The 24,073-nt window shown below is 44.4% G+C and overlaps 1 protein-coding gene across 1 annotated transcript in view; it reads right to left on the reverse strand.

Moving 5' to 3' along the window:
- The window catches only part of LIN28B (lin-28 homolog B), a gene marked incomplete at both ends in the record, with an annotated part of 86,309 nt that extends 83,840 nt beyond the window's left edge, over positions 1 to 2,469 (reverse strand). The window contains one exon of the mRNA XM_080615292.1: positions 2,436 to 2,469. Within this exon, the coding sequence (XP_080471418.1) occupies positions 2,436 to 2,469 (34 nt within the window). The remainder of the gene's footprint in view (positions 1 to 2,435) is intronic.
- Positions 2,470 to 24,073: the final 21,604 nt, after the last annotated feature.

Here is a 24,073-nt window from a genome sequence, read left to right on the forward strand (position 1 = left end):
ACGCGTGTTTTACACTTGAAAGCAGAGCTCGGGGTGCTGCCCCGACTTCCCATTTCAAAGCACAGACACCGTTTCTCGCCGGCGGGCAGGCAGGACGCGCACGAAAGCCGCTGGAGCCACTCTGCCACCCCCCCGCTACCCCTCCTTTGGTTGGTGGCGTTACGCCGCGGGAGCCCCACGCAGGACCGCGCCGGACCGCGCGCGCCGCTCCCGCTGACGTTTGACCGCATGAGAAGCCCGTCGTGCTTCCTACACGTTTTCTGTCGAAATGGGCTCTTCCCAAGGCGGAGGGAGGGCGGGCGGGAGGCAAAGGGGACTTTCCGGCTGCTTCCTCAGGACAGGGGTCTCCGCTCAGCGTTCCCGCCAAAATCCTCTCACCTACAGTTTGGGCGCCAAACCCGCTTTCTCTTTCCGCCGCCGCGAACCGCCCGGCTCGAGGGCGCGGGTATCCCCTGCCCGAGGAGGCCGCTTCCGATCGCTCCTCGCCCACCGGGGCGCCGGGGGCCGAAAGCCGGGCACCCACCGGGCGCGAGGCCGCTATCAGTGCCCGCGGACGCGGCGGTTCCGTCCCCGCCACCCTCCCCTGGCGCGGAGCTTTGCCCTCGTTCCGTTGTGCGACACGTCATAAAACGCGGGAAATGTGACGACGCGCCCTCCCGCGCATTTCGGGGAGCAGGGTTGGTCATGCCCTGCCACCGCCCGGTTCTCCCCTTTTCCTTGTTTCACGCTTGTTACCCTCGGTAATATTCCCGCAGGATTATTTGAAGATATTTTTAAACGAAACAGTTCCGACCCAGCTGCGCTATTCCCATGGCTAGGGACGGGGTTTGCTCGACGTGCATCTGGGGAGTATGAAGTTACCGGTGTTACAACGGTGCCTTCACGCCGCCCCGTCCCGGCCGATGTCTCTTTTCGGGAATCACCGTGCTAAAGCGTAGCGGGCGCCTCTCTCTCTCTTTCTGTCTCTCTCACACACACCCCGCCCGCCGACTGGAGCCGTTGGGAACTCCCCCCCGGCCGCCACAACGGCTGCCCCCGCGCGCCTCAGCCGTTACCCCTGAGGTAGGCGCAGCGCGCGTCTCCCCTCATGGAGACGGGGCGGCCCTCGCCGCGAGATCCCGCCGCTGTTTACCGGCGCCGCTACTTTAATTGACGGCCAAAGCGTGGTTTCAAGGACGAGCTTTGCTGATATTCCATGTGGAAATAGAACGCAGCGGCTGTCGGTGCCGCGCAGCCCTCTTGCGCGGTCCACCCTGCTTCCCGCGGATCCCTACCGGCAACGCCGGCGGCCGGCCAGGGGAATTTGTAATATACTGGAAACGGTTCTAACCCCGCGCGGGATCCGAGGGCAGGAGAAGGCGGGAGGCACCACTCCGAGAGCTCAGCTACAGAGTGTGGTCTCACATACGTTAAACAGTCTCTCAGCTGTGGATTTGCAACTGATAGCGACCGCTTCCCCGGCGGATTTAAGGAGGCTCTAACTAGTCGTCGTGGGAGCCCTTCTGACAGGGCTAAAATTATACAGCGGAAACCGGCCCTTGCCAAGGGGACAGGTCGCACTAAGTAACAGCGCCGGCGGCCAAGGGCTCGATCACCGCTTTGCCTCCCTCCATGTAGGCGCAGGACGACAAGCGGGCGGGTCGGTTCCCGGTGTGCGTGTCCCAGCAGAGTGCGCATCTTCCCCGCCCAGGGGCTCTCGCCCGCCGCGCGGCCGGCCGGTAGCACGGGGCGCTCCTCCCGCCCCAACACACAGGTAAAACGTGAGGCCCGGGCTATCTGCCGCCTCAGCGACCGCCTCCCGGCATACGGGAGCCGAGGCACGGATGGCATGCACGTATGCCCAGGATGAACGCCCCTCCCTCGGGCAGGCAGCACTGCTCCGCGGGGAGCTCCGCGAGGAGCTCCGCGCTCCCTGTGCGCCACCTCGCGCATGCGCCGCCGCGGGCGGTCACGCCGGTGCCCGGGCAGGGAAGCGCAGGGCAGGGCCGGGCCGGCATCGCTGTCGGATGGGCTAAACTTCAGGGAAGCGGTCGCGATCGGGGCGAGGGGCTGCGAGGCGGTAACGCCCCACTGGCGCCGTAATTTGGCAGAGGCATAAAAGTAACTCAAGGACGTAAAATTTTAGTCGAGGACTGAGATGCATATGGCCATCGGTACATACGGCATGTTGTGTTGGTGCTCCAACAGCGTCCTGACAGACGCCTGTGCTCCTACGGTTTACAGCAGCTGTCTGATGGTGAGTTACTGTAAATAAACTTTCCTTATATAATTGTTTATTTGTATTACAGAAACTGAGTCAAGCAAGAACTCTAAAGCTTGTGCAACCCCAGCCCACCCTTCCCCAAGAATTCATTCGAGCCGGTGGGACAAAAGTGCTGCAGTAACTCAGTTTTATACATACAAAATCAGCCAGGTAAGATGCTATAAAGACTGACCTGAGCCTGAGGAGACCTTCTTGAGTGACTTCATCGTCTTCTGAGGAACCTAAAATCAGAGAGCTGGAGTCAGTACTGTGTACATTGTACCAGAGTACCATATTTAATTACCTCTTTTCCAGTTTAACGGCTCATTAGGAGACCATAAAATGCGAGGGCATTGACTCTGTGAAGTGACCTGTAAACTTATTAACTGTTTGAGTCTTACCTAGCTCATCAGAACCACAATGAGATAACCAAGGCATTAGATAAAGATCAGCCACTGATTTATTTTTTATTTTTTTCCCCCCAAGCATCCATAAAGGGACTGCCTCTTTCATTAGTCTCTTATGAAAATGCAGTTGGTGATAGCAGAAGGGAAAAACACAGATTTGCACAATATTGCAAGCTGTTTGTTTCCCTTATCAATATTTAATTGCAGTAGGTAACCTAAGAACTAGTGAGTTGTCTTTACTACACTTAAATTGTGCAAAATAAACAGTCATACCTTGTATGCGATTAAAAAACCCAAATGATTCTTCAGGACTCTTCCATGTAACTCAATGCTAATTTATTATATCACTAGAGAAATGCTTTAAATTTTATCAGTTATAAAACTGCAGAGCATAATATGTAATAATACTAAATTCTAAGACTCAATCTGAACAAAAACAGTCATAAAAATACAGATGTGTGACTTGATCAAAGCTACATGAAAGGTGTACTTTCGATCTACTTGAGCAAGACCTGGCTAATTTTGTATAATGCAAATAAGAATATCACACACAAAATGAGTGACACAGATGGTAGGAAGCATGAAGGAAAAGACCGTGGTTTTGCAGCAAACTTGTTGCTTAGGCTGTCCAGTTTGTTAATCAATGAGAGATAAATAGATAGGAGCATGCACAAACTCACCTGCTACAAGCCTCTCCTCTTGTCACCCTCTACTGTCTTTTGAATAATCTACTTTAATTAAAACCCACACAAAATTAACAAGGAATTGCATTACTCTCCTGTTGAGATATAAATCAAATTCTCTTTTAAAGAAAACTGAGATGAGTTCTTCAAATTTAAGAGCACATCCTGACAGTTACCCTCCTCTCTTACTGAAAAAACAGGATATTCTACTAGGAGTGAACAAAGCCAGAAGAATCACCAGAGACAAATTAGAACTAAATTTCTCTTCTTTTCCCCTACAGCCAGTTAGCCTGAATCCTTTCTAACACCAGGAATTGGAAAAGGGGATGGTACAATCTTTCTTTTCAGTGCAACAACACTGGCAAGCTCTTCTTGCCAGTTCTTCTTCTGTAATAACTTAAGTTTTCCACTGGAATTGTGTGGACTTTTTTACCTTGTATTAAACCTAGCTTTGCTTTTACACCTTCAAGCACTAAAGCCCGTTCTCTTGTGTCTGCTGCTTTGTTCTGCCAACCTGTAGCTATGTGCCTTTTGTGTCTTTCGGATTTACTTGCATTATTTATGCAACATAATGAAATATGCAAGCATAGAGTAAAGGATACGTTCTTGGCTTTGGCACGTAGTCTGCTTTAGTTTATGAAGGGATTGAAAATAAGTATTTGGGGAGCAAGGTCAGGACTCAAAGGGGAAAATTGTGGTTCTTAAGAATTATATCAGAAACAGCACAAGTTCAAGTTAATAGTTTTCAGTATCGCATTGCGTAACATGTTTGTAAGTATTACATATTTGAGAATGACAAATAAACATATCAGATTATTAAGTAGAAAAGGGATGTAATTTTTTCTTAAAGTTATTATGAACAGCTTCCCGATACAATACACAAAACTTAGCACAAGGGAGGTCAGAAGAACATTCCAATTTAAATAGTTTAAATGAGAAACTAATTGGCTTGTATTTTACTGCATCCTACCAAAAGCTGTAAGTAAACAGTCCCTGACTTAAATGGAAGCAGGTTTGGGCTCTAAAAAAGCTCATGGTGAACCCTCCTATGCCTCCTTATGCTGTACAAAACAGAAAAGTGTTTTTTGGTGTTTAAGTTCTGAAACTATCTTGGAATTTACTTGAACTGCAAAAAAAAAAAAAAAAAAAAAAAAAAAGCCAACAAAAAAACAACCCAAATAAATACTCTTTAGGACTTATGTACTACAGAGTAAGAGTTTTTTACATTAAAAGTTACTTGCTTTGAAAGCAATTGTTTTAACTATGTATTTGTGGCATGTGGAAGGCTACTGTAACAGTAAGCACAAAAAATAATGCAACAGAACACCACATGGAATTACTGCAGACCCATCAAAAGACACCCAACAAAAGTAATCTGCCTTTGCTTATAGGTAGCACATTCTGTAATTCACTTGACACCTTACATAGGCTATTTCTGACAACTTATTTTTCAGTGGAAAATAAAAATACCTATTTAAAAAGAAAATAATTCTCTTTGATAAGCACTGTTTTGAATTAATTCACTTAAACAAGTTCACTGCCAAAAAGATTCAGAAACATAATTTGCTTGGATGAATGTAAAGCAGACACACATAGTTACCCCATTTAAATAAGTCAGATGCTTTACTCCAAAAAAAAATTGAAAAATTAAACCTGTTTCTTTCACTCTCAGTGGCAGCCAGGGACTGACTGGTTCCACAGAGTAAAGCGAGCAGTATTGTTTGAAAGAATGCTGGATACTGTAAGTACAATCAGAGCGCAGAAGAACTATTTATTTTCTAACAAACCGGTATGACAGTGATGCAAGGGAATTGGAAAGAACATTCTGATGTTAAAGGAACTCTTCTACTTATCAGTAGTGAAAACATAAAGAGATGAATGTTGAGAAGTATACACAAAATTTTAAAACTCTGTGTACAGAACCCAAACATAAAACATCAGATTTTTAAATTTATACGCACACATTGGTCAGATATATTAACTGAGAAAATGCATTTTGTAATTAACAAACTCTGCCATCTATCTTTTGAACCAGTGAGTAAAAGCTAGCTAATGCTTTATTCTTGTTTACAGTTCTTGACTGCTGGTAGAAGCACTATGCACACAGTATTTTGATTTCAAACATAACAAATTATTATTGTCTCACACTCTGAATTAAGTTGTTTTAACAGTATTTACATGGATTCCTTAATGTACAATTGTAAATAATGGATTTCCTTCTGAGATGTTTTCATTGTTTTGATTCTTTTTTTACTTTTCGTTTCATTCAGTAAAATATAGTTAGTTTGAAATGAATAAAGAAGGAAAATTAAAATTTCCTGAAGTTGTGCACTCAGGTGTCAATGCCCTTCTATAATCTCAGGGTGGGGGTGGGTGCAGGAATTGAAAGCTTTTACGATGCTATTCTTAGTGTATCCATAATTTTTTTTTTTACTTTTCTTCCATACCTTTCTTCTTACACCATGAAAATATTTTTCTATCAAGTGAAGATAAAAGCATGTGTATGTGAGATGCCAAAACATTTAAAAAATACTGATTCAAGAAAATTACTTGAAGAAATAGCAAATTAAAATTCAATCTTTCTTTACTAATCTCACCCAATTTTGTCATTCATCTGACGAAGCTAATTAGTTTGAAGTAAATAAAATAGCTGGGCAATAGTCCATGTATGCTTTTCTGAGATCCAAAAAGGGGCTAAGCAAACCCTAGTTTTTTAGAAATAAAGTACACATTCTTGAGTATCAAACATCCTGCTATGCACCTTTTAACTGCGAGACTGTCATTTGACTACAGTGAGAACAGGAAGAGACAAAGGTAAAATGTGCTTCCACCATTGTTACGAATCTGATTCTTTTGGGAGATGAAAGGGAGTAGTAAGCCCCATGTTATCAAAATCAGAGCAAATGAAAGCCTGCCAGCTATTTAAATTGGATCAAAGTTTCTCTTTAAAAGTGAAATGTTATTATTACATTAATATTTACAATTATTTTAGCATTTAAAACTATTCAGATTCAAACTTTAATAATATGTACTTAAGAAATATGGTAAACAAAATTATTATTGTTTTAAGGGCTGAAATTAGGTATACACAATTATCATATTTAGTGTACTTGATTTAGTATAATCTGCAATTTCACAGTCTGCATTTGAATGTACGTATATTAAGCAACTATGATAATGATTTAATAAAAAGCAGTGTAAAATAAGTATGTTTTAAACAGTATTTTGTAAGATTCAAAGATTAATTTTTTAAATACACAATTTCAAAATAAAACACACCACCCTCTATTACTACTGTTTTTCTACTTCCTTAGTATTTATTTTGTTCCCAGTTTACTGTTAGTATGGATACATTGAAATTCCACACACTGATCTGCCATGCAGGAAATGAAACAGTGAGAAAACTACCTTGTGATCTTATTACATTTGTTTTCAGACATTTTTTCTTTGTATTTTTAAAATTAATTGGTTTCAGTATTTTGTAAAGAAAAAAACCTTTAAAACCTGCAATTCCTAAAACATAGTTAGATCAGCATATTTTTCAGAGCTTGATCACTGATTTTAGTTATTTCTGTGAGAAACTATAGAGTAAAAATTTATTTCCCCACTTGAGAACTATCTGCAAACAAAACAATGCCAAATGAAGCCCTGAAAAGATACTTGTTAAAGGCCAAATTAAGAAAGAGCCATTATGGCAAAAAGGCGAATTCAGTATTTAAGTTTTTAGTTTAAAGAAAAGTGAAATTTTTCTCATTGCTCCTGATTACACTAAATTGTATGTGTATTGTTCACATTCAATGTAGAGATGTTCTATTTTTAATCCAGAATTGCACATGCTTTTTCCTCAATGCAAAACCATTATTAAACCAAGATTAAATCTGTTCTGTAAACAAATGTGTAATTTCCAACTTTTGTTTATAAAAATACTCTAACCAATTAAGACTTTAACATCATCCCCTCAAAAATGATGGCACTACAGCAAGTTTTATTAAAAATACATATATGTTCTATAGATTTTTGGTTTTATAACAACTGTAGTATGGTTTGCTCAGACCTCTTTCCTGAAATGTTTTACACTAAGCTAATACTTGTTTTCATGGAATTTACACATCTTTCACATAACCTTCCCTTTGCATAGAATTTTTGTTTTATTTGTACATGCCATTTACCTACAAAACACAGAATGTTCTTTCTTGGCTTGGGTCTTTTTTTTTACATCACTGACTTATTACTTGTGAGTGTTAACAAAGATGGGGTTTTTTTAATCACTTGTATTTTGTAACATGCTCACCAAATACTGCTATGGATATTGTGGATTAAAACAATCAAAACAAAGGTTATAAAATTAAAACAACAGAATGTCTGTAATAGACTCATATGACACCAATTAAACACTCATTAAACATCTATATTCACTTTTCCTGAATAGTACAGGGGGTATGACATTTTTCTCATTTTAACAGGAGTGGACAGCAGTCCTGTATGTTATACCTTCTGACTACGTCACTACTTAAAAAAACTAATCAACTAAAGTAATGCAATGGTCACTTTTTTTCATTTCACTTTAGTGAATATATGTCATTCATTCAAACAGAAAAAAATACACAGGAACACCAGTCATATATAACCAAAATTTCACAATCTCTTAAAAATTAAAATATTTTTAAAATCAGTGCACACATCAGTATTTGAAGTAGGTACAGGAGACACAGTGTCTGAAAGAAAAGCAAACCCTACTATGCAATACAAAAATACTAGTGAGCACACAAATCTTAACAGTATAATTTGGGGGAATTATCCTAATACTGTGTGTAGTCTAAATATGTATCAAATGTTAGCTATAGAATATCTGTTTAATACCTCCAGAATATTTATGACAACATGGGTTAATGTAAATGTGATATCATTAATATAAAGATTTAAACAACCCCTTCAAAATGTTAAGAACCCTGAATCTAAATTAGTGAAAGAAGACTACACTGCACAAAATAAAATGATAATCCCATACACACACTCGTGAAAGAGTCAGCTTCTAGGTCTGTGTAATTGCTGCACAGGGACACACACAATGCTGCAGACTAGAGGTAGGGCTTTGGGGAAGCAAGGTACTTTGTTAGAAATATTAAGTATGTGCATGAATGCCAAACTGCACGGACCTGCAATTTAACTTTTTGTGAAATCATAGTGTGGATCATCAGGATAGACACCTCCCCCCCCCTTTTTTTTTTTTTCAAAGAGCACTGAAAAAGCAGAAGATGGCTACACACTCTCTCCTAGTTCTCAAGTACAAATACTAAACACAGAGTGTAGATTATTAGATGTTGAATTTAAAAATGTATTTAAACAGATTTAGACAGACCTACCAGTAGCACAAATAATTTCACAATACATCCACATTCAAGAAAAGAGGGAATTGTGTAAAACTACCTCTATTTCTGTTACTCTTGACTAGTTAAATATTACAGTCCTCACTTTTCTGTATAATTAAGCTTTTGTTCAACCATGAAAAAACTAGAAACTGATTGCTTGAAAATGAGCTGTGTGACCTTTGTCCCAGTTTGTCACCTCTGACCTTTAATTTGAAGACCCTGCATATCAATTTATTCTATTTTTAGAAGCAGAATGTTAAAATTTCTGTATATTTTTTTTTAAATTGTTACCCTCCCCTGTGAAACACCCCAAGCTGTTGTTGTCTTTTATTAGCCTCTCCACACCAATCCAGAGTGGCACATTTGCTTTTTATTGTGCAACTGCATTTGCAACACCCAGGGTGCAATTACAGAAAATGAACACTTGTCTCTGTGGTGAAAAACGAAGCTTGTTTTTTTTTTTTTCTTTTTAATGTACTAGAGATGCTGAAGCACATTCATGTGAATTTAGACAGAAAAAATTTCCTAGAGCGCACGTCCTTCCAAATTCACTGTCTTTTCCTAGAGAGAGGAAGAAAGCGAAAAAAGCTGGTGTTTGTGTTGGTGCTGCTGCTCACTGGTAACTGTTTTTTCTTGAGCCGTCCCCTTACTAGGAACGGTTATTTTGTTCTCACGGATGACACGCTGTTTTGATACTAGCTTTCAGAATGCCCTTTCATGAAATCAACCTGTGGTTAAAAACAGCAAATAGCAAGCGCCTGTCTAGTTGTTGGTTTTGGCTGTGCTTCCATTTTACATGGGTAACACTACGCTTCACAGGTTATGTACAAAACCCCCTTTTCTCCTGTCAGGGTCCCTTTCTGCAGAAGCACACACTGCAGTATTTCTGCCATTGGTTTTACTACCGGCGTTCAATACTGGAGCGGTACCGCGGGTTCCACAAAGGCTTCTGGCGACACTACTTCCCTCCGTGACCCTTCGTGCAGGACGCGAGCACACCCGAGCGGAGCACAGGACGCAAGTGCAGCCCGCAGCCGTGCCTCAGACCGGCCGGACCTCCGGGCCGCAGGCTCCCGCTGGCATCAAGATGGCCGCGGGATTCAGCACCCCGGCCAGCGGCGCAGAGGAGGCGCGGCACCCCCCGTCCACCGCCCACGGCGGCCGCTGCCCGGGATCCGCCGCCGCCGCACGACGGCCCGGGGGAGGAGGAGAAGGCAGGGTGCTGGTGGAGAGAAACGTGGTTCCTCCGGGAACCACCTCTCGGCCCGGCACCCCGCTCGGAACCTCGCCCGTGAGCTCGAGAGCGCGCTCCGCACCGCGGGCTTCAGCTGCGGTTCTAACGAAACACTACCGGCGAGTTAAGGGAAAAAGAACTAAAAGAGGAGGCAGAAATATCTTAACTGCTTGGTCTTTACAACCCGCTTCTGTGCTAGGGGGTGCTACCTGAAGCACTGCTGATGACCTGCCACTGCATCCTAGCAGCGGCCCGGGCAATAGCCGTTCAGGCCTAGGAGGGACAGGGTCTAAGGTCGCCGCATGCATTTATTTATCACCATTTTTCCTCTTCTGATTTTATAAATACATGACAACTAATATATTTTTAATTCATTTTTAAATGTTTTTGAAAACCGAGATGGCATCACATGTGCTTTATAGAATGTATTATAAAAACAGAGAAGACAGCTATTTGTGATACACACACAAGCAGTTTTTACTACAGCTGTATTTTTGTAACTACTACACAGGGCAAGTATCAGCTGTAATAACTACTTTTTCCACTACATACATGATTTGTTTCACTACAGCAAAGGAAACTTGGCTTCCTGGTGTATTAATAACTAAGGTAATCATTTAATTCAACATTCTTTCTACTGTATAAGGGGGGTGGGGTGGGGGGAACACATCATTCTTTAAAGAACCATGGCTTAGTTACACATCTTAGAAATAGTTTTCCAAATAAACTTGTCAGTGTTGTATCCTGTGAAACTTTAAGGGTTTTTTTAGTGTGGTTTCAAAAATAAATTAGTTTTGTAAAACAAAGCATACAAGCATCAATCTAAGATCAAACATGCACTCCTGCATTTTAGTGCAATATAACATACAAATACCACTAAAACTATACATAGCTATATTTAAATGAAACAAACCCAAATTTAACTATAATTATTTCTTTAGTATCTGATGACTTGTGACAGGACATTTCTCCATACTTGCAGTAATTAATACTGCTTCCATGCAAGATGTGACATTCCAAACCAGGCTATTAGATGGGGGGGAGGAAACAGCCCTGTGTACGGCCTATTTAAAAACGGCAGCAACATGAGTTACGTAAGGGAAAAGCGTGAAATGTGTAAACATGCTGGCAGCACAGTGCACACTACTATTTCATCCCATGACTGTAAGAATGTCATGCATTATTTACTCACAACCACTAACAAGTAATAACTGGTAAAAGGGAAAAAAGTAAATTAATCAAATTATCATATTAAAATGGGTAGTTCCATGGTGGTAAAGCCAAGAGATGCTTAAAATTAAACTTTGAGTTCGCAGATTCAGATACTCCAGGTTTGTATTTTTTAATAGCTTGCGCAAAATGATTACACACACTGCCACTGTTCTCTTATTTTCAATTTAATTTACTATTTTACCAGCTGTTCGTCTGCCCCAGTGTACGATTTACTGCAGCCCAACCTCGGCAGCTGGGTGAAGCGGCCGCCGTTCAGCTCCGGACCGCTCGCCAAGGCACCGGCAGCAGCGCTGCGGGACCAGCGGCAACGCAGGGCCGGCGGAGCCCCCGCCGAGGTGCAGCTCCGCCTCCCGCCGCGCCGCGGGCAGCCTGCCCGCACGCCCCCCCACCAACGCCCACTGGCCAAACCGACTCCGCTGCCGCCTCTCCCCCCGGGCGTGAAAACAGACAAGGAGAAACGAGGCGTTTGGAGGCACTTCTGCACTTTATTTGTTCTCCCTCGCACTGCGATCCGTCGGCACCGGCAACTCCACCTCAGGGCCAGCCGTCAGGCTACATGTGACCGTTACCCAGAAATCCCGCCCGGCGGCGGGACGCACTCCCCTCACCGACCCAGCCCTCTCCCCACAGCTCCCCGGGGCGGCTGCCACCGGCGGCCAGCTGCGACCCCGCACTCCCTGCGGCGCGGCAGGGAGTCATTCAAAATGGCGGCCCCAACACCGCTCACGTTAAAACCCCCCGCACCACGCATACGGCGCCGCGCGTGACACCCGGTAGCGGTGCTCGCCCCGGTCCTTCGCCTCCCTCCGCCCCGGTGGTAGTTACCACAGGGCAGTCAAGCCCCACGACCTTCGGGGCACACCGTTGCGGCCTCATCCTCCGCTCCCCGGCCGCCTCACGGCGGACGCGCCGCCCGGGGGGGGTTCCATTGCGCCGTCCGTCTACTCTCCTCTCCGGCCTCCCCTACCGCTGCGCCTAGCGAGCCGCGGGCGCTCAGCGTCGGTCACCGCCCGCCCCGCCGGCCGGTTACCGCCACCCGGCGGCCGCATTCCCGCCGCCCCCTGGCGTCGGGCTGCTGCACCGTCCCCGCGGCCGCTGCCCGGCCGTTACCTCGGCCCCGGCCGCCTCCGCGGCGCAGGCGGGTCTCGGCGGGGCGCTACTCCTCACGCCCCGCTCGGCGGCGTGGGGGCGGGGGGGGCTCCGTCCCCTCACCCTTCCTTTACTACGACTGTTATTGTTCGTGTTTGACGTGCGGCGCGGCCCCACACTCCCTATCCCGCGTCCTGGAGGAGAAGCGGCGGCTCAGGTGCTGACAGCCGAGCCGCCAGCTCCAGCGGTTGGGGCTCCGGCTCTGCTCGAGGACAGAGGAGAGGGCGCGGAGCAGCTGCGGCGAATGGAAAAAAGGTGCGAACCCGGAAGTACACCCGCCACGCCGCCGCCCGCAGGGAAACACCCGCGCCCAAACACAACAATGCGGAGTCGCTTCGCCAACGCCGGACGCAACTTTTCCTCCGGCACCGGGAAAACACACCTGGTCCCCACTATATCCCTAACCCGCAGCCGCCCAGGACCGGCGGGAGGCGGACCCGCGGGCGCCCGGGCAGGTGCGGCGCCAGCGGGAGGGCGAGACCCGCGGGGGAGAGGTGAAGGGAACTTGCTTACCTCCCGCACGCCATGGTGGCCGGGCTAAGCGGGGCTGCGGCTGCCGCGGTGGGGAGGCGAGCCCAGGGGCTGGGGGCGCGCACGCACCGACGGGCACCCCCGGGGGCTCTGTCTTCCCGAGCCGCTGGGAGGACGGAACGGAGGAGGAGCAGGAGAAAGCGAGCCGCAGCGGCAGAAGGGAACCGGTGCTCACGCCGGGAAGGCGGCGGCATCCAGCGAGGAGGGGCGGCGGCTGTGGCGGGCAGACACAGCCCCGGCGCTGGCTCACGCCGCAGCCGCCGCGCACCTGCCCGCTGCCTGCCGCCCTCCCCGCCGGCGGGCGGGCGGGAGCCCGGCGGCTGCGCGCGGGGGCGCTCGAGGGCAGCTCCAGCCGGCGGGCGGGGCGGCAACGCCCGCTCCCCCCTGGAGCCGCCCGCGCGCTGCCCTGGCAGCGCCCCCCAGCGGCGCGGCCTGCCCGCTCTCCGCCGCGCGGATTTCCCGCCGGGTCCTCTCCCACGAGGTCCCGCCGCGCCGGTACGGCCTGCCCCGCTCACCGCATGCAGACAACCTCCTCCCTCCACAGAGCGTGGAGGCACCTCCTTGCCTCACGGCTGGCACGCGTGGTGGAGGCCAGTTGGCTCCCACGGCTGCATCTGGTTCCACCACAATGAGGGCTGGACTTGCCAGTGAGGTCCCCTTGCGCTGCTGCACGCTCCCGAAATGCCTCAGACAGGTAGTGCTTTGCTCTTCTGTGGAGGATCTCACCCAGCTGAACACCACCTGCTGCAGCTGTGACCTGCTGGTGGTGCATCTTAGGTCTTACGATGTGCTGTCCACATCAGCAAAGCAGGCATCTGCTGTACAGCTGGTTAGTTAGGAGCTTGTCACTTTCCAGTTGTCTTGAACCATGATTGTGTTCCTTTCCCAGCATGTGAGGCTTCATTAATCCCAATTCTTTGTTTTTCTAGCATGTTCTGTTTATCCCCAATGGTAGTTTATGTACCGTCATGAACAGGTTTCATCCAAGTGTATGTAGCACATTGTTCTTGAAATAACAGGGTTAACTAAGCTTGGTTACCTATGGATTAGTGTTCCACATCTTTTTCCCACCCATCCCCTCTACACAGGCTCCAGCACTCCACAGTTCCCACAGGCACTATTGAAATGGAGATGGTTCCCAGCGGTGTGTACATTGGTAGGCTCACCAGGCACTTGTGCTAAGGATTAGCCAAGTGGTAAGTCAAGCAGTGGGTAACTGATGAAGCCACACCGTCTTTTCTCCGTGTCCAGCAGACACAGATTGGAAGTCCCTTTTATCTGACCTCTGATTTTCATGGCACTTAGCATCTTCAAGTTGAATTTGGCTGAAATTGTAGAAAGGATTTAAAAGGTGTTTGGGAGCAAAGAGGTGGATACTGAATACAATTGTATTAAGAGACAGAGATAAAACTGGGGCATGTGCAGAGGTCATCTTTTTGAGTTGCTTATTTCCTGCTCTGTAGTAAGCCCAGTTCATGTAGGTTTCTATCACTAGGTATTAGTATGCCAGCCTTGGTCACAACTTCTCATACTTGGGCTTTCCTGGATTTAATTTTTGAGGCTTCTGTAAGACTTTCAAGAATTTATCAGCACTTTTTGTGGGCAATGAAGGGCTCATTTAGTGCTAAAATACTTACTATGCATTGCTTTTTGACTTCTTTTTCACACACACAAAAAAACTTTACACAGAGTTCTGCTCTGTGATCTTAGCCTGAGATTAAAGAAGCTTTGGCTCTGAAGGCCTCAAGCCTTCAGATACTGTGCCTTACATAGGTGAGAAAGGTTGTCCTGGTTTAGCAGTAGCAGTCATTTTTTTCTCCTTCTTAGTAGCTGTTGCAGCACTGTGTTTTTGACTTTCGGCCTGGAAACAGAGCTGATAACACTGATGTTTGGTCTGAGCAAGGACTTTGTGAGTCTCATGCTGTGCCAGGGAGGAGGAGAAGCCGGGAGGAAGCAGGGACAGGACACCTGACCCAAACTAGCCAAAGAGGTATTCCATACCACAGCACGTCATGCCTGGGATGTAGAACTGAGAGTTCTTGGGAGGGCTAGTTCGCAGCTGGGTGGGGATGAGTTATCGGTCGGTGAGCGGTTGTATTCTCTTCCCTTGTTATTTCCTTTATCATTATTACTATTGGTGGTAGCAGTAGTGATTTGTGTTATACCTTAGTTATTAAACTGTTCTTATCTCAACCCGTGGGAGTTGCATTCTTTCAATTCTCCTCCCTGTCCCTCCAGGAGCGGAGGGAAGAAGGGGGGGGGGGAAGTAGATGGCGTGGTTCTAATTTACGGCCTGGGCTTAAACCACGACAAAGGTTTTGCATTGCACAGAGAAATATTTTCAAGGCTCAGGATTGAGTCTTGTACAGGAAGTCACCAAATGATGCTGACCCACTTAGACTTTGTGGACTGTTGTGGTTTAAGCCCAGCTGGCAACTAAGTACCGTGCTGCAGCTTGCTGACTCCCACTCCTCCTCCCTCAAGTGGGATGGGAAGGAAAATCAGAGGAAATGTAAAAACCCATTGGTTGAAGTAAGAACAGTTTAACAATTGCAATAAAAAGTAAAATACAATAATAATAAGAAGAAATAGGGAGGAAGGAATAAAACAAGTGAAGAACAATACAATTGCTCACCACTTCTGACTGATGCTCATCACGTCCTTGAGCAGTTATCAGCCTCTCCTGCCAACTCCTCCCAGTTTATATACTGGGCATGATGTGCTGTGGTATGGAATACCCCTTTGGCTAGTTTGGGTCAGGTGTCCTGTCTCTGCTCCCTCCCAGCTTCTTGTGACCCTCCTCATCAGCAGAGCATCAGAAACTGAAAAGTCCTTGATCAGAGTAAACATTGCTTAGCAGTAACTAAAACATCGGTTCATTATCAACCTTGTTCTCAGACTAAAGTCAAAAAACAGCATGGCACCAGCTAATAGGAAGACAAATAACTTTATCCCAGCCAAAACCAGGACAGATTTATCTAGGTGGAGCCCTAGAAAGTTACTTTGTTCATGTTTTCCAGATGAGCTTTAAGTAGCTGCATTTTGCTAGTGCTCCTAATATTTAACTCTGTTACCTAAAATCTAGCGTGTGCTCTATGTGTATATAAATATAAGTGTAGCTCAGTATATAGCTAATTACCCTAAAACAGCTCTAGCTATATGTTGTAATAATCTGATCTTTTCTGGAAAACAAAACACAAAACCACAGTCAGAACTTGATTTCTCACTTAATTTTCTGTTTATTTGTAATAGATGAGGAAGAGTTCCTTCCTGCTCCCTGGTGTTTGTGCTGAGATATTTTTGCAGAAGAAGAAACCTACCCACCTGCTTGGTTTTTGTACCCTCAGCATATGGCATAATTAATTTTATAGCAAGTTTATAAAACAAGTTATATGTGGAACATAAGCAGAATTGAACTCTTTCAATAAATAACTGATGTGCAAAATTTGAAGGGCTATGAAATCATGGCACATTCTTTTCTACTACTTTCCATTTCTCGGGGTCTTCTTCACTGGGCTCGTTCATGGGGTTTCCCCTGAGGGCTTGGTGAAATATTTGTTTCTTCCTATGCAGATTAAACAGTTATAGGCATTTTCATGAGGTCCGAGATTTTTTCCTTGGGTGACCTGTTAAAATGACCTGCCATCCCTCGTGAAAAAGAAAAGGCACTGAAGATATTTTGCAAAACAAATTAGTGCTGGAAAAAGCACTTTTAGCTTTTAGCACTGTATGTTCCACCCAAAGCAAAACAAAAGAGTTTAGTCTGTGTTGTGCTGCTAGCAAAAATAATTTCTGGAGTAGTTCATGATTATATGTCAAAGAATCAATAAATATACTATTTTTCTAGTGAGGTCTACTGAAGTTTTTTCATTTTAGTAAAACAAAAAAAAAAAAGAAAGAAAAACATTCAGTAAATACCATTTTTTCCATTCCATAATGGTGTCTCCAACTGTGGGAAATATTCGTTGAACATTTGAAAAGGAGCTGAGACACTGATTGTCGGGGGGGAACTGCTGATGTTCTGGGTAACAGCTTCTCCAGGACATTCCAGGGTTTTGGAAACTAGTGTTAGACCTAGAATGGTTGTTCCTATTCCACCTGACTACTACTCAGACCAGAGACTACATTTACTCATTTTATCACACAGAGGGAGTCTTCTAGTCCCACAGCTTTGTGCTGCCTCAGGTTTCCCATCCTTCCACATTTATTCTCTTGGTGTTTGTTTCAATCATGCTATGTTTTCTCCCCGATGGTATCATCTCCCAGTTGCAGCCCATTCGCTAGTCTTTCTTTACGCCAGCTAAATCAGGGTCTGAGTAGGCACTTCTTGGAGATTGTGTATAGGTTTATCTGCAATATTTCTATGAACTGTTTTTTGTTATAAGTGGGTGTGTTTGTGTCGGCTATTACTAAAATTGTCTAAAAATTTACCATTATATAACAGTTTTCCAGTTGCTTGTGTCTTTGGCAAGCCAGCTCTTTCATACGAATTTTTTCATGCCTTCTATAGGCTGTTTACATTTTTTCCCCAGATTAAAAAAAAATTATTATATATATATGTATATATTTGGTCCATGTTAAGATATTATTTTCATCAAAATGATAGGTCCTGACATTTAGAGCAGGCACTCCAGATCTGGTGTAATGGCAGTAAAATGCCTTTTGTTGTTTGTGTGGGTACTCTGTCCAGATCTGGCTGAGCTACAGCCCTTGCCACACTGCAGTTTGCACATACAAAGAGGCTTTCTCAAAAGCTAAAATCTCCAAAGCCCTGGTCCAACAAACACCCAAGTCACTTCTAACACTTGAATGCTGAGCAGCCTATGTGCAACGGGTCTTCTACAGCAGCTGGGTAGTTCACATACATACTCTCCCTCCTTGCCCGGGCTACAGAATCTCAGAGAAAACTTTCCATGAATCCTTTCAGCTGCTCCTTTTCCCAAACAGGTTCTTGTTTTGGGAACAAGAACAAGGAATTTCTCTCTCTTGTCCTTTTAGTGACCCTACTGCTAGCACCCTGCAAGGATGAAGGAAGAAGCTGTCTGAGTCAAATGTTGAAAAAGACAAATGCAAGACCAGGATGAGAAAAATAAAAAAAAACACAGTAAGAGGAAGAGTCCCCTGAGATTAGGACTGTTCAAGGGACAAAAAGCTAAGTCTAGAAATGGGAGTGGAGACAGAGACTCACTGCCGAAGAGCATGTCACCTCCATAGCAGCATGTTTATTTGCCAGCGTAGTGTAATCCACAATATGTGAAGTATGAGTTGATGAAGACCAGGGTTACTGTTGGCTGAAAGAGCTGTCGTGTGTCTGTGGGAAGTAACAGCATCTCTCCTATTAGTTGTGAGGGGCAGGGACTGAGAATATGCCTGAGGGAGACTGACTGCTATGAGGAGAGTGTGGGAAGTTAGTGGGCGAATAGGATGCACTAAAAGAAGGAAGAGAAAAAGGGTGTGGGAATGCAGTAGAGAAGGAAAAAAAAGTATTTTGATGCTTCTCTGCAAAATGGGGATTACAAAAGTGTTGAGATAGATTTGATAAGGAACTGTGGTAGACGAAGGCAGGACAGAAACATGGAAAAATTTTGAGAATGGAAATGGAACACAGCTGGTGGGGGTTGGGGGGGGGGGTCCTGTGTGCACCCCCTTTCTAGGTGTGTGGCTTCCTGGGCTCAGGGCCAGTGTAAAGATAGTAAAGTTGGTAGCCTTGAAAGAAAATGCCAGAAGAAACCTCAGTGAGGGCCTGCTGCTCCTTTACTCATGAGCTGGTTTCAAACTGAGGCTCTCACCCTTGTTCCCAGCTAAAGCTCCATTGCAGCTGTGCTGCAGCCACAGCCATGCCTGTTGATCTGCAGCCTGAGAGTTGACAGGCTTGACCTTGGACTTGCCTCATCATCTGGCTACTTGGACTCTTGACTGCCACTAACAGACCTGCTCTGCACCCTTGTCAGTGAGGTCCCTGCATCACCTGTGGCTCCTGGCTCCCTTTCCCCAGTAGAGCAGCCCCTTGCCACTGCGGACTCACTGTGGACCTTTTCCTACAGGTTCATGTTCCACCAGTGGTCTTAGGAGCAATAATGAAGTAATATTGCAGTAAGATCGCTCCTTTAGCTTTGGAAATTGTATACCGGGTATATATCCACATGGGCTCAAGCCTGGTGATAAATCACGACTACCATATATTCCATTTAACTCCTTTGTAATTTATGGTTAAAAAATACATCAAGTCTACTGTTAATCAAAGGAAGATTACTGCAGTTGCAAAGCTATGTGTTTCCTGCATGCTCACAGCAAAACTGATACAAGATGTGCTATAGAAGGACCCTGGTGAGGGTCTTGTTTTCTGTTTCCTTTTCCTCAGAACTGCTCATGCCTTGTGAAGGTCCAAACTGTGCTGTGATGCCAGAGCACTGGTTGCGCACAGTCGATGAAGTGGTTTTGTGCCAATCAGGCCATGCTGAACAATTAGTGTCAGGCTGTGGTTGGGCAACTGGCATTAGACCAAAGCCAAGCCCTAGTATGCAGATTGCTTTTGGCCTGGTTGCAGGGATAACTGGTTTTAAACCTTCTATGGTTGTGAGATATACCAGGCTAATTAGTCACAGGGTCAGAAAATGAGCACTGTACTGTTTTATTTATCTGTATAGATATGGCCTTCAGGCCTTCACCCCACAATGAAGCTGGTGGGAGGAGGAGAAGAAAGGTCTCTACTATGAGGACCTCTTTTGTAAGAGCCAGCTCCAAAAAGAGACTAATAATTGAGTGGTTGCTGGTCTGAATTGCTTCTAAATTCTACATTGTACTGTCACTGAAGAAAAATAGGTAGTAGGGAAGGGATAAAAGCTCAGGTCTCCTTGTGTCCAGCTGATTACCCAAAGTGGTAGTTTGTGGCTGAATTTTTAAACGTTTATTCTACTTTCTGATCCCAGGATTCTGACTCCTGTTCGGTCCAGTTCAAACAGAAAGGTTTGAGCACACTCCTCCACAGAATAATTATCAGTGTGGTGGTTATGGCACTTCTTTTTTAGAAAGGCAAATTAATACGTAAATACGTAAAAGAATTTTCATCTAATGCTCATCAAAAGCACAGCAAGGAGTCAGGTGCAGGAGGAAGGGTTTATGGTGACGCTGAATTAGTGCACAAGATCTAGAAACTTAAACAATTATTTCAAAAGGACCACATTCATGTTCAAATACTTTTTTAGGACTTCAGCAACATATACTTGGTTAACCATTGACATTTTAATGCTTTTTATAAATCAATATGTATAGCCTTTAAGAATAACAACCATAAGAAAATGTTAGCTTAATGTTAAGAATAAATTTTATTTTGATATGACTGAGACTGGTCTGTGGGTTTTATTGCATTACACTATACACAGTTTTCATCAGCTCGAACTGTCTGGCTCTTTATAGCAGCTTGATTTAAGGAGTTTGAACTAGTTTCCTCAGGGAACTGTAGTCTCAAAAAATTGAATTGTTAGCTGGTAGGAAAAAATTACAGAACATTTTTCAAAGTATACAGTGGTGAAGAAAGGAAATGATTACTTGGAGTTGGGGGCGTAGAGTGAGAAAGTGTCTGCCTCATGCGTCTGTGGGTGGTAAGCCACAGTTGGTTTATACATTTACCCTGTTTCTTCATCTACCATTACTCCAATCACAAGAACTAATTACAGTCATTTAGGTCAGCATCTCTCTATTCTATTGAATATTGAAAAAACCAGGTAGAGACGTTAACATGATTTAGAAGGAGCTTCTCTGCATCTCCACTGGACTAGAGTAATGCACACCTAGAATAAGAATTTCCAAGCATTCATTTTCGGCGTCACTTTTGTTGTTATCTGAATTTTTAAGAGTGGTACCTGAATTGATAAGCAAGGCTTAAAGTGCTCAAAAATACTGTCTCAAAAGGTTTTAACTCCTGGCTTACCTCTGCCACTTCAGTTCGAGTCAATCAGAATACACGCATAGAATAATTGCAGAAGTAAACCACATTGCTGAAGGGTGAACGCATTGAAAGTGATGCTGATTCAAATGGAGACTGCTTTCATGTGTCTTCCTTCATATTCTTCACACTCTTTTAGATAAATAAATAAGACAGAGGAAATAGAAGCATGGAGTTTTAATAGATTTTGGGTTATTTTGACTTTAAAAGTCAGTATAGCTCACCCTGGACCATGTCATCCAAGGCTCTTTTCAACCTGGCCTTGAACACCGCCAAGGATGGAGCATTCACAACTTCTTTGGGCAACCCATTCCAGTGCCTCACTACCCTCACAGTAAAGAGCTTTCTCCTTATATCCAATCTAAACTTCCCCTGTTTAAGTTTCAACCTGTTACCCCTTGTCCTATCACTACAGTTCCTAATGAAGGGCCCCTCCCCAGCACCTTTATAAGCCCCCTTCAGATACTGGAAGGCTGCTATGAGGTCTCCACGCAGCCTTCTCTTCTCCAGGCTGAACAGCCCCAACTTTCTCAGCCTATCTTCATATGCGAGGTGCTCGTGGCCCTTCTCTGGACTTGTTCCAACAGTTCCATGTCCTTTTTATGTTGAGGACACCAGAACTGCACACAATACTCCAAGTGAGGTCTCACAAGAGCAGAGCAGAGGGGCAGGATCACCTCCTTCGACCTGCTGGTCACGCTCCTTCTGATGCAGCCCAGGATATGGTTGGCTTTCTGGGCTGTGAGCACACACTGAAGCCGGCTCATGTTAAGATTCTCATCGACAAACACCTCCAAGTCTATCTCCACAGGGCTGCTTTGAATCTCTTCTCTGCCCAGCCTGGGCTTGCTCTGACTCAGGTGTAGGACCTTGCACTTGGCATGGTTAAACTTCATGAGGCTGGCATCAGCCCACCTCACAAGCGTGTCAAGGTCCCTCTGTATGGCATCCTTTCCCTCTAGCATATCACATCAGCCACACATCCTTCATCTAAGGAGCTGAAAGCTGCTCTTTTTCTGCATTTCTTTAAGAGCCTGTTTTCATGTGATAGAGTATCCCTTGCTAATCCTAGCTCTTTTAATTTATCAAAATTAAAAGAGAGTGTCCTGTTCCTCTTTTATTACCAAGAGATTAAAATGGAAGTGACACAAATCAGTGGAGAGACTTTTCCACCCCTACACATATGATAGATTAGTCATACTGGAAAATCTTACCCTGTAAGCTAGTGTGGAAGAATCTAATTGTTTGTGAATTATTTTGATGAAAGCACATTCATATATAATTTTCAGGTTATTTATTAGCAGTGGCTGCTTGTGACCCTAATTAAAGTAATAGTTGCAGGTGACCCAAAAGTAATGGAAGAACGATCATTTCCTGTGGCCCAGTTTCGTGAATGCATTATCTGCCTTTAAACCTAGACTCCTGCATTGAGAACAATAACATGCCGACACTGTCTAATGAAATCAGCCTCAACTGCCGTGACCTTTGGTTTACTCAACCTTTTGCTTCTATTGTTAATTATACATGCATTATAGTTAGAGGAGATGATTTGATCATTATTAAAAGCCTATCAAGCTTGCTTTCTTCTGAAGAAAGGGAAAATTTCTTTCTGAAGAAAAAGAAAAACAAAAAGCCTGGAAATAAGTAAAGGGATAAAGCATTCATTAGAGAGATGAAAACTGAACTTTCTTCAGCTGGGAACAGTGAAGAGATACAAAGCAAGTAGAGGGTAAGACATTCTGGGAAAGAGCAGAAGATACTTGCTGATATATGTAGGGTTTGTACTTGATCCATTTTTTAACTTGCATAATCCAGTGTAACACCAACAAAAGACTACAAACTGACAATCTTCTGAAAGAGAATCAGATACACAGTAGTTGCACAGTAGGGAAATAGCTACGTTCTTGCAAGATACCAACATCATTTGGTCTTGATGTACAGGATCTGTTTTCACAAATAAGAGTACATTTTGGAAGCGGGTATAGTCTAGATTACGCAATACCTGTCTCAGAGTTAGCTCCTTGTTCTCTTCCCAGGTCTGGTCTCTTTTCATAGGCATACCTTCTCATGCATCAAAATTTGAGCCCTTCACTAAGCTGAAAGGGTCAATGAAAAGAAGTATTCTGCCTCAAGCTGATTCTGGCACAGACAGTGTCTTCCTTCACTGGGAACTGGCCTGGGGAATGGGCACGGCTGAAGTACATTTTTTTTCCAGGTAGCTAAGTCCCATAGCTGTGATTCATTGTGCAAGTGAAAGAGAGTGAGCTGGGTGGGAAGAGGGAGAAAACAACCCCACCTGTCACGTCTGATTTAGTCCCTGACTTACTGTGTTCACAAGGCAGGAACAGGGTCCCTTCCCACCTCAGCAACTCTGTGATTCTGTGATCTATTGAATGAGGCCACTTGTGTACTAACCTCAGTAGTTCTGGTAAAAAAAAAACTAATTTAAGCAAAAGACAGGATATTGAAAGACATTTGTTTGATCCCGAAAAGATTCATAGATTAATTTAGCATTAAAGAGAAAGAGAAGGAAGAAGTTAGCAAATGGAGGGAAAGAGGAAAATGCATCAAGGTGGAAACACCTAACAAGGCAAACTAGCAGCAATGAAACTGTTCCATAATAAACATGGGGTGTAATAAGTACTAAATAAAGGGGTCCTGCAGAGGATGGACAGCAGAAAATGTACATTACAAAACCAGAAATGTATAATTATCAACATGAGGTAAGAGTTTAATAATAATGAAATAGCAACAAAAATACTTAACTCAGATGGTACCTGTCTTCCAGAGGTTGCCAGGCACTTTCACAAAAACAAAACCCAAGCATAAACACACAGCTGGGAGGGAAGAGGTTTGGTGCAGAAACAGAACATTTTGCTAAAGGAAGCTCTATTACAGATGTTTTTAGTGCTGGAAATAAAGACATAAGCAAAAAGTGAATTGCAACCTAGAAAATTAAGATAAGCACAAACACAATCAGAGCCAGCATAAATGGCAGAAATCATTCAACATTAAAAATTAAATGTAAACACAAACTCTGTCCTGAGGGCAGCTATCTGCAGCTCAGCTGGAGCTGTATGTAGCTGCATTTGGGTGCCCAAAGCTTGTGAGATCAGCGCTCAGGTAAGGCTGCATCAAAATTAAGAAAAATGATAAAAACTTAAGTTCTTCTTATCTTAGGTTAAGAACTCCTCTGTCCGAGTCACTTGAGTAACTCCATGCTGTCCCAGTAGAGTTTATAATGTTGGAATATGATACAGTTAGTGCAATTAAAGTGCAT

Source organism: Psittacula echo (genome assembly GCF_963264785.1).
Source record: "Psittacula echo genome assembly, chromosome: 4".
Lineage (NCBI taxonomy): Eukaryota > Metazoa > Chordata > Aves > Psittaciformes > Psittacidae > Psittacula > Psittacula echo.